This window comes from Octodon degus, unplaced genomic scaffold (assembly GCF_000260255.1).
Source record: "Octodon degus isolate 3935 unplaced genomic scaffold, OctDeg1.0 scaffold00076, whole genome shotgun sequence".
Classification (NCBI taxonomy): domain Eukaryota; kingdom Metazoa; phylum Chordata; class Mammalia; order Rodentia; family Octodontidae; genus Octodon; species Octodon degus.
In genome coordinates this window covers 10,465,587-10,476,770 of record NW_004524652.1, presented here as the reverse complement: position 1 = coordinate 10,476,770, position 11,184 = coordinate 10,465,587, and the positions used below count along the sequence as shown (strand labels likewise).

The following is an 11,184-nucleotide window of genomic DNA, read 5'->3' as shown; positions in this document are numbered from 1 at the left end:
CCCTAGGGGCTTGCACTCAGCGAAGACATCCCAGCGCTTTTTATTGTTCTCATTTTGAGACAGCCCCTCGCTAAGCCGCCAAGCTGCCTACACCGGGCTTGAACTTGCAGTCTTCCCGCCTCTGCCTGCCAGTGTGCAGAGATGACAGGAATGTGCCGGCAGGCCAGCTCAGTATTGTGCTTTTAATCTCAATGTTTTAAGTCTGTATTTGTTCCTGAGTAATGCCGGTGAGCACCTTTTCACATGCTTATTTCATATCTGTGTGTCCTCTTGGAAGTATCTGTCCACACATTTTACTCGTTTCTCTGTGGCGTCACTACCGAATTTGAGAGTTGTGGTCTGAGTCCAGGACACAGGTCCCTTTTTCCAGCCTGTCACCTCATTCCAGCCTCGTCCTCTCCCAATCTAGCCACCATTTGAGGCAGTGCGAGCGGCCAGTGCGAGGCCCAGACAGGCAGGCAAGGGCCTCGGTGCATGCTCAGAAGTGGCCAGCACCAATGTCTCCAGCACGGGGACAAAAGTATCCCACCAGGCACCGTGGCGCATGCCTATAACCCAGCACTTGGAGGGCTGAGGCAGGAGGACTGTGAGCTCAAGGTCAGCCTGGGCAATTCGGTGACCTTGAGGCAACCCGCACCCTGAGCTACCAGTAGACTGTCTCAAAACAAAACAAAACAAAACCAAGAAAAAGAAAAGCGCCTCCAGCCCTTGTCACTCACCCTCCTCATCCCGCTCCCTGCAGTCCTGGGGGTCCAAACCCCAATAGCTGCACTGAGCTACAGCTCTGCCCTTTATTTTTCTTTTTGAGACAGGATCTTGCTAAATCACTAAGCTGCCCAGGCTAGACCTGACCTTGCCATCCTTCTGCCTCAGCCTCCCAGAGTACTGGGGCTATAGGCATGTGCCACTCAATGCCCATTTCTGAAAGAACTAAGCCACCAGCAAGGACAGGGGGTCAAACTACCACCCTCAGTCCTCAGCGAACACCAGCTCACAACTCCCAAGGCTGAGCCATGGGTGGTGCTGCATGGTGCTGTGACCTCCTGTACCCTTCTCATACATGATGGCAGAGCCCTGCCTGTGACCCAGCGGTCTTGGTGACAGAGACAGAGGGGGGCAGGAGCCATGAGCTGTCACAGAGGGCAACTGGCATCAGCGCCTCCTTCCACCCTGCAGCAGGCGCGCAGATGTGTGAGCCACTGGCCAGCCCGCTGTGCACGAGCCTTCCTTGCCAGACGCCACAGCTCCCCTGTGCCCCACACCTCACTGCAGCCTGCTGTGACCAGGGCGCCCAGGAGCTTCCACAGCTCCCCAGAACAGGTGCACGTACTCGCAGCAAGGGGGTCCTCCCGGGAACAGGGAATGGTGTGTGTGAGACACAGTGGCTCCTCTGGATAAGCAACCCCCATCCAAGTCCAAACCACTAGGAGTGAGAATGCAAGGCCTTGGGGCAGGAGGATGGGGCTGCACCAGAGAGCTGGGTGGCATAAGTCCCTCAGGGCCAGCGGGTGACAGGCCTGGGAGCCCGTCCCTACTTCCAGCCTCAGGCCAGCTCTCATACATGCACCCCCTACCCCCTGGCTGTCTGTAGATTAAAACCCTTGGAAAGACTTGGACTCCTGCCCAGTGGGGTAGTGCATACCTGTAATCCCAGCACTCAGAGGCTGAGGCAGAAGTTCAAGGCCAACCTGAGCTCCAAACTGAGTTCTAGGCCACTCTGAACTGCATAGGAAGACCCTGTCTTGAAAGACAAAGGTGGGCCAGGGGATAGCTCAGTAGAATAAGCACTTGCCTGGCAAGTACAAGGTCCTGAGTTCAATCCCCAGTACCACGAAGAAAAAAAAAAAAAAAAAGAAAGAAATTAAGAAAAAAACAAAAGACTCAGACCCCTGCCATTCCCTCTCGTGCTCTCTGACCAGGTCCTCGGCCTGGGCTATGGCCACTCTGCAGCGCAGCTGGTTACCAGACTGCCAAGGAGCCCCATGAGACACTGGGCAGCAGAAACGCAAAGGACATGCCCTGTGGCCACAGGTCACATTCACCAGTGGGCAGTAAACGAATGGTGGCCTATAGGGAGTGGGCAAGGGCTCAGGAGGAAGCTTCATGGGGTGTGGAGTGTTTGGGCTCAATTCAAGAAAAACTATGTGCAGGCAAGCAACACACACCCGTAATCCTAACTACTCAGGAGGCTGAGGCAGGAGGATCACGAGTTTGAAGCCAGCCTGGGCAACTTAGCAAGACCTTCACTCAAAATAACAAATAAAAAAGCTGAACACATAGCGCAGCGTGGTCCTCTTGCCCAGGCTGCACAGACTCTGGGTTCAATCTCTAGCATTGCACAAAACAAATAACAAAAACAATGCAGCAACCCCTCATAAGAGCAGGGGCTGCCCAGCAAGGGCCTGGGTAGGGAGGCTGTGCCTTGTCAGGCATGGGTGGTTAAAGTAAGCAGGCATGGGCTGGTGAGATGGCTCAGTGGTCTAAAGCACCTACTTGGAATAAGCTTAGCAAAGCACAGGGACCGCGGTTCAATCCCCCAGCACCACATGCCAGTCAGCCCCGCCCCCTGGTGGGCTGAGCTGGCCACACACACACACACACACACACACACATAAATAAATAAATAAATAAAAATAAGAGGCAATGAGGCGCTAGCTCCGCTACAGCTCAACATGACCTGCGAATTAGAAATCACTCGATGAAAACATTGCAAAGCTGCCAGTGCTGCCAGTGGGCAGGGCGCAGCGCCTGCACCTGCCACCACACGGCCTGGCTGCAGCAGCTGGCCCCGGCCTCTCCTCCAGCACCCCTGTCACTGTCCCCTGGAGATGAACTGCAGACCCACCCAGAAGCATACCAGCTTCTTGTGAAATAACAAACACACAGAGTCCTGGGGCACAGTCTGAGCACCTCATGTGTATTGAACTTTTTCATCCCCACAGCATACCCAGGAGCCACACACCACTGCTGTGCCCCGCTACGCTGGGATGGCTGACCTGTCCAGCACTCCCCACCCAGCTGGTTCCCAAGCCACAGGACAGGAAACCCAGGAATCATGGCGTGTGGTTAGGAGGCCGTGCTGCGGTGTTGCCACTTCTAGCAATTTGTTTGCATGGTGTTTCCAGGAGTGCAGGCCCTTGGCCAAAGTTCAGGGAGAGCCACGACTGGGGTTCCTGCTCGGTGCTAGGGTGCTTCCTGCTGCTGTCTTAGACAAGGCGACTGCTGGGTCTGGAACAGATCCTGCAGACTGCTCCCTCTTGCCCGCCCTAGGTAATGGGGCAGTAACAGAGCCAGGTCTGTCCCCAGGGCCTCCTGGCCATCACCACCATTTCTCCAGGACCCTCACCACAGCACTGTGCAGGGTGGCACCACTGCTGCCACAGGCAATCCCTGCCACCCTGCCACACAGCATGCAATAGGAGACGAGGTTTGTGGCCAGAGGCCAAATCAGAGTAAGGGCCTGGTCCTCGCAGAGAGCAGCACAGCAGCGGCCAGAGCTCAGGATGCGCTGCAAGGGCCACAGGCAACTTTGGACAGTGGAAGAGGCCTGGGGGAGGCTGACAGTATGCTGTCCCTCGCCTGCAAAGTGCAAGGCAGGACAGTGATATCCACAGACCCAGGACCTGGGGAGCCTTAGACACCAGTGTCCTAGTGCCCCTCAGGACGACACAGATTGGCCCGAACAATGGGTGCACCTACACTGTAACATCTGGCTTTCCTGTCCATCACGCCCTGTGTATGCATCAAATAATAGTAGTAGTAATAATAATAATATGTAAGTATGAATGGTACACATCAATTAACAGTTAAAAGATGCTTAAAAGGTAACTTTTCCTGGCTCTCCTGCTACGTCCTCGATGAGCCTTCCCTCCCCACGGCCAGCATGACCCCTCTGACTCACTCATCTCCTATTATTCTCCATTGGTCAGAGAAGCTCCGCTGTGCATGCCTGTGTGTATGAGGTACAATTTTAAGCTATGTGTGACCACAGGCTCCAGAACAGTAACCCTCTGCCCCAACACACACAGCACCCGATGTCCGGGGCCAATCCTGAAGCCTTTGGCCTCTGCTGTCTTCTTGCCCCACCCCCACTGCCCTCCCTGCTATTCCTGAACATGCCAGAACTTTCCACCTAAGGGCCCTTGGACCCTGTTTCCTCTGCCCCGTCCCTTCCCTAAATCTTTCAATTTTCCCCCAGTGCTGACCCATGAGAGATTGTCCCCCACCCCGCTGGCCTTACTCTGCTGGTGCCTCCTGGGGGCCGCATCACCCCTCACAGGCATCTGCTCCCTGGGGCTCCGGGCCACTGCCTGAATGAAAGGCCAGCTCCATGGGGTGGGGACTGCTGTCCACCTGATGTCTGAGGGCCTGGGACAGTGTAAGCGGTCAACAAACATATCTAGGCTGTGTGAGAGGGACCTTGCCCTGCCTACACACATGCTCCGCTGCACACCTGGAACTGAAGGGGGCTGGGGGCGGAGCAGAGAGCGCTCTGCAGGGCCTGGCTGAGAGAAGGTGGGCTCGGGAGGGGTGACCCAGCCTCTGTGTTTTCAAAGGTCCTTCTCTGAAAGACTGGCTGCCCCTGGAGTGTTTTGTACAAGGATAATTTTGTGTAGAACCTTAAAGAAAACAAAAGAAAAGCCTGCCTCTGAGTGCAGCCTGAGGAAAGGAAATCAGCCTCCCCCTCCCCCTCCTCCTCTTTGACCAGGGCAGACTTTGTTCCCAGAACCACTCAGCCTTACACAGTCAGAACAAGGCGCAGGAGCTTACGAGGCCCCCGAAAGGCAAAGAGTGGTGCTGAAAGGCCCTGGGTGACCTGGTTGCTGAGGGGCTTTTCAAGAAAGCCACAGGTGATTGCACAAAGCCTCCTTTGGCCTGAGTGCGGAGCGGGGCGGCACATTTAGGGATTATGGAAAGGGCACAGATGGCAGGTGGGAGCCACGGTCCCCCAGGTCCTTTAATATGTAGTTGTCCATGAGCCAAACTCAGAGCACTGCCACGCATTCCAGAGGCGGGGTTGTGCCCACAGTGCCAGTCAGCGCCCTATCGGCTTGGTCCACCCTGACCTGCCGCTTCTGGGCCGGAGAAGTGGACAGAGGGGCCATGGAAACACTATGCGTCCCAGGGCCATGGTCCCAGGAAAAGTAGGCTCAAAGACAGGCAGATTCCAGAAGGAAAGAAGGGTAAGACCTGCAGAACAGGCACATCAGCAGGGACAGGCCCCAGGAGCCACAGGCAGGGCTGTCTCCTGGGCCCCTCCCCCAAGTCCCTGCTTGCTGAGGGCCTGACTCTGGCGGCCCAGCTCCTCAGGGCAAGTGTGAGGGACGGCTCACCACCCTGACCAGCTACTGCTGGGCACAAAGACTGGAGGACAGTCCATCCCCACAACCCCACGGAGGTCCACAGGTCTTGCTCTCTAAGGTCTGTCCAGGTTGTCCGCCTGGGAAGCTGCAGGTTCCGGTGCCAATGGCACCACTGCCCTGGTGCCCTGGCCTCCTCCAGACCACAGAACCCTAGGCCTCCGCATCTAGGAGAAACACGGGCTTGCAAGCCACCAAGGAAATCACTGGCACTTCACAGAGGTTTCAGCCCTGTCCAGCCCCATCCCACGGGCTGGGCCCCTCCAACTATGGCTGTGAGAGACCCCTTCAGCCTTGGGCTCTGCCAGTGTCCTCGTCTGAGCAGGGTCTTCCAGGCAAGGAGAAAGGCGAGGCCCGAAGCCTACCATAAGGGCCCAGCTTGCTGAGAAGGGAAGACCTCGTGGTGGGGCAGTTGGGGAGCTCGCCCTGTGCAGCCTCCTGCAGCAGCGTAACGGCCAGCCCTGGCCTCTGCATGGCCACCTCCCTGGGAGGCGGCTGGCTGGAAGCTGAGGAACAGGAGGGATTCGCTCAGCCACAGCCGTGCGGGCGGAGGAAGCAGCGGCTGAGCAACTCAGCGAGCGAGCAGGCCTTGGGAGAGCTGGCGGAGGCTGACCAGGAACAAATGCTCCTGGCAAGCAGTAAGATGGCATTCTGCACACCCGGGGACAGATCCCGAGGGAACAGTGTGTTCAGCACTTGCGGTGCCCGGGCCGGGCGAGCTCGTGAAAACAGGCTGAGAGGGCAGGCACGCCTTCCAGGCTGCAGCCCAGTCACAAAGGAACGCCCCTCCTGGGCAGCTGGCAGCAGCCAGGGAGGTGAACAGGAAGGTGCTGGAGGTCACACAGAGCTGGGAAGAAACTGCTGAGCCACCTGCATCCGCACACCAATCCACCTCCTCAGCTCCTGCTCAAAGGCTGCGAGGGGCCGCGTGGAGGACGCACACAGCCCACGATGACCTGTTTGCACAGATGGCCACGCCACCCCCGTGCTGAGGTAACAGCCCAGACTCTCCCGCAAACAGCTGGCTGCTTCCTATGCAGCCTCTGAAACGACCCTGCGGGGAATCCGAGGGCTTCCGTTCGTTGGAGCACAGCATGCAGCAGCATCCTGGTGCTGCCGGATAAATAGAAACAGCTTCCATATGCCGGCCATAAAGCTGCATGCGGGCATGGAGGAGTGGGGTGTGCACAGGAGGAGGGGCCAGGGAAAGGGCCCCCGGCACACACCTCAGCCAACACAGTCGGTGGCCTGGGCCTCGCTCTCAGCCCCGTGCAGAGAGGTTGCTTTGGCTAAAAAGCCACAGCTGGGAGGGAGCTCTGATCACAAGGAGTGCAAAGACAGACCTGGCAGAAGGCGAGGGTTGGTGAGTGCAGCCACGCCGAGCTCGGCCCATCCTCCCCCCCTCCACTGCATTTCCACAGATGCTTGCAACCCCAGGCATCCCTGCAAACACATCCACATTCGTCCACTGTAAGACAAACACCACCCCCCCAGCACACCCTCCCTTGGCCCTCTCCTCCCCCTGCCTGCTCATGATCTTACTCCCCGGAGCCTCAGTTTCTTCCTCGTCAGCTGGGAGCAGTGCCAGCTGTGCTCTCAGCATCGCAGAAACAAATTCAAATACCCACAAAGCACAAGGAGCCCTCTGGAAACCAGCTCAGGGCAGAATGACAACGAGCGGTGGCCCAGCCGTTTGCCAGTTGTCGCTGAGAGCCCCACTCCATGGGAAAAAGCTCGAAGAGGAAAGGAAAATAAACCAGAATGATGCCACTAAGTTTTACGGCCCAGCATCGCCACAGCACCCCTGCGCCGGCTGGTGCTTCAGGGCCCCAGATGGAAATCAGGCATAAGCTGTCACAAGGAAAGCAGTGAGCACAAACACGCCCCCTCTTTCTGGTAGCTGGCTGTAGAGGAGAGGGGTGACCCACAGTGTCAATGCACCCCAGTGAAGCCACTGAAGCCCAGCAGAGCTGGACAAACAGCCCAACCCTAGAGAGGCGGGACCAGGCACCACATCCTCCCAGCTGGGCAGCCAAGCAGAAGCCCCAAGGCAGCTGCCCCAAGACAGTGCTGCCGGAAGCTCAGGACAGGAGGAAGAGCAGGTCGTGCACGGTTCCAGAAGGAACTGTGGCTTACAAGTGGCCAGGATGATTCCTGGTGCTGCTTCCCCCTCTGTCTTCAGCCAGCTGATAGGACATAAGAGGCCAAGTGCAAAGGGATTCGTCCATGCGGCTAGGGCTGGAGCACTTGGCAGGGAAAGGGCCTAATGGCTGAGAACAGCGGCTGCAAACAGGAAGTGGAAAGGCAGGAGCCTCAGATGTAACAGGTTCCTGGGTGTCAGGGTGGAGGATGGGCCAGGCTGGGGAGGCTGGCTGGGGTCCACTGAGTCACTCAGGGAGCACAGCCAGCCCCCGAACGGCCACACATGGACCTCATAAGATGTCCCAAGGTTGCGGCCACAACCTTGACAAAGTGCCTCTAGTCTGAACAAATTGGGCTATAACTCAGTAGCAGGAGGGACTTCCTGTGGACACATGCACACAGTATGGTTGGAGAAGCTGATTTGTTAGTGCCTGCCATATACTCATCAGCACCAGAAGTGACAGAAGGAAGAGCAGGCCAGCACACTGATGTCACTATTTACAACAGCCATGGGGAGGTGGCCACAGCTGCACACAGTCAGGGAGGCATTGAGAGTGACATGAAGGCACTAAGGAGGAGGGACCAGGGGCATTCAGGCTGCTCAGGCAGGCAAGGGGCATGTCCCAGACCCGAGCAGATGTGAAAAAGCAGGGCCCGCTGCGAAGACTGCAGAGGGCTCCAATCCGGAACCTTCAGGAGCCTCAGAGCTGAGACAAGGCTGACACAGCAGGAAGTGCCGACCAGACCTGGCTCACCTGGCTTCAGAGTTCCCGGGTACATCCTGGACACAAAGCATCCCAATGAACTAGACTGTTACTGCTCCCTGTCTACAGAGGGCAGCAGAGCCCAGAGAGGCCGGTGGCCTCACCCAGGTCACAGAGGTACCTGCAAGCAGCCAGGCTGGGTCAAAATCCAGCAGCTGATGGTGCTCTGTCCTCCACAGCTGGCGCAGCTGAGCTGAGGGCCCAGCTGTTGCCACATCATGAAGGTGGCTTTGGGCCTCAGAGTCCCTGCTCACGTGTGCCTCTGGAAACACACAGCCTTGACTCAGCCTCACCCAACCTCACTCCTATCTGTGCACAGGCGAGCCCACAAGTCCCCTTTCTGCCACGGTGATGCTCAGGGCAGGTTGTGTCCACCATGGGCTATGATGGTCATCAGCACTGTCTAGCCCTAGTCCAGGGTGGTGCGCTCACTTCTACAGGAAACTCTTGGAGGAGGAGGACCCGATGCCTCCTTAGTCTACCAAGGTCAAGGCCTGACTTGGAACCAGGCAGCCCGCCCCCTGCTACAAGGTGTGGTGACCCAGGGTGCCCTCCGTCACCCACACTCACTCACTGAGCACCTGCCAAGCACCAGCTTTCTTTCATGAAGGATGCTTCAGCAGACATAAGAGCCGTGGGCCACACGTGCACACACACACAGCATGTACACACAAGCCACGCATGCACACGAGGCACACAGGCTCCGCTCCATTTCCCACAGAAGAGTGTCAACATCTGTCCGTCTCCACTTGGAAGCGTTGGAAATGTTCACTGTGAACCATAAGGGGACAGGAAGGAGCTGCAGAGGAGCCCGGGGCCGGAAGGAAGTGCCCATGGTGCGCTGAGGTCTACTCAGGTGAGAGGTGTTGGCCTGAGATAACCTTGCTCAACAGCCCCTGGGGGTGCTGAAGCATCCAGTCTAGTCCCTGCCCAAGGAGCACCACAGTCACTTCCTGGGGTGAGCATGGGCCACTCCAGCATGGGAATTGTGGCTGCTACAGACAACTCTGTTCATAGCAGCAGCAGAAAGGGACAGGTGGTCTCTAGGCAAGACGGTGGGGAGGAGGTCACTGTACTGCAGAGAGTGTCATGGTCTGCGGACCTCATTTCTCCTGAAACCAAAACCCTGCTGCCAGGCACTGGGCTCAGGACACCCTTCCTCTTGCCCTGGTTTCCCTTTCTGCGCCATGGGGGAGGCAGCCTGAAAGAGATATTGTAAAGAAACCTACAGCACAGGAAGGCAACCCAAAGATGGGGCAGCAGATGGAGCTGCTCAAGTTAACTCTCCCTGCGGTGACGGGGACAGCAGTCAAGAAAATCGCCACTGTCCTCACTGTCACAGCTGTGGCCTTAATAAGGTGCCCTCGCAGTGCTTAAGAGGAAGCCAGAAAACTTCATTAAAAAGAAGAAAAACTTTAATCCCTAAATGAGAGCCCTCTGGCTGTTACGTCAGGGGCTCTGAAGAGAGCAAGGCTGCCACTCTGTTGATAATAAGCCCTGACCCTTTATTGTTATTTATAATTCCCGTTTATTGAGTCGGCGCTATGATTCGACAGGATATAAAATTTCACTTAATCTTTCTGTCCAAAAAAAAAAAAAAATCTTTCTGTCAGCCTTGTCTGTGGACATCATTCTACAGATGAAGAATCTAAGGCCCAGGAAAAAGCACACTTCGCATCTCGCCTATTGCGCTCAGCCACCAAGACATTATGCTAGACATTCCACCGACCCCTGGCACCCAAGAAATGGACAGTGCCCCAGCTGAAGAGATGCTAACACGGCCCAACATGCACACGTTCTGGGAGCCTACAAATTCTCCCAGGCCACCCCCACCTCCAGATTTCGGAGCCCTCAACCCTCTGGGACAGCATCTCCTCGCCAAGAGGAAGTGGCAGAAATCACTCACAGTCACACCAAATGGGCCGGTGTCCCGGGGGGGCAAGCAACTGCCAACAACAGGAGGGCCAGCCACGTGTGAACAGCCGAGCCTGCATGAAGAGGGGACCCTCGAGAGTCACAGACAGAGGACATCACGCCCGTCGACAGCCACCCACAAGTGAAAGCCAACACATCCAGCAGCTTGGAGCAGCTCCAAGCCATCAGCATGGTCGCTCTGACTGGGCTGATTTTCAGGAAGAGCTATAAAGAATAAGAAAATACAAAATGAAATGAAATAGCAATCTCCCAAAAAAGGTGGAAGACAAGAGACGAGCAGTCTAGGAGTGGGGCGGGGGGCTCGGATGTGAGGAGAGGTAGCCCCAGGGGCCCTCAGCCAACCCAGCAGTCACAGAGACACACAGACTCGGGGCACTGCAAACCCCAGCGGGGGAGACACCCGTGCCCACACGTCACCGCTGCTCCAAGGGCAGACATGGCCTGCTCCACTGGGGCTACTTCTCAGCCTGTCCTATGGGAATGCGGCGTCTCTCCATCCCCCGGGTGTGTCCAGAGTAGGCCAAGCTGTGACACACAGCCACCGGGGACCCTCCCAGATATGGCACTTCGAGTCTGTTTATTAGGTATGTCCCACATATGTGCACAAAAGCCAGGCGTTTGATACTTCAGAAAGAGGCAGAGTTGTGTGGCACATCAGCACACTGGCCGGGTGACCTTCCTGTCCCCGCCCACCCAGCTATGCCCAGAGGGCAGCTCAGGGACACAGACAGGATTTACCAGAGTAATTTACCTGATACCAGCTGAACCGAGTATATGATTCCCACTCCGAACAGGTTCTTTCTCCACTCAGCCCTGCAGCCCACAGTTTAAATGATGCAGTTCACAAAATTCTACTTTCTCACAACCTTGGGAACCCACCACAGCCCAATTCAACACATCATCAAGTCCATGACAGGCAAAAGCCAGGCAGAGCAGGGGCCAAGAGGCCGTGAGATGGAGGCCGTGAGATGGAGGCCGTGAGA

General features: G+C 56.7%; 1 protein-coding gene across 8 annotated transcripts in view; it reads right to left on the bottom strand.

Moving 5' to 3' along the window:
- Tpcn1 (two pore segment channel 1) overlaps nucleotides 1-11,184 on the bottom strand; it is a 51,581-nt gene that overhangs the window by 27,212 nt on the left and 13,185 nt on the right. The window contains exon 1 of one of the 8 annotated variants that reach the window (XM_023720475.1): nucleotides 5,726-5,971. The exons of 5 other annotated variants lie outside the window; for them this stretch is intronic. In XM_023720475.1, coding sequence (XP_023576243.1) covers nucleotides 5,726-5,834 — 109 coding nt within the window. In that variant the 5' untranslated portion in view covers nucleotides 5,835-5,971. Of the gene's footprint in view, nucleotides 1-1,991; nucleotides 1,996-4,240; nucleotides 4,331-5,725; nucleotides 5,972-11,184 lie in introns of those variants that run through there. 2 more of the 8 variants (XM_023720472.1, XM_023720479.1) reach the window with 2 other exon arrangements.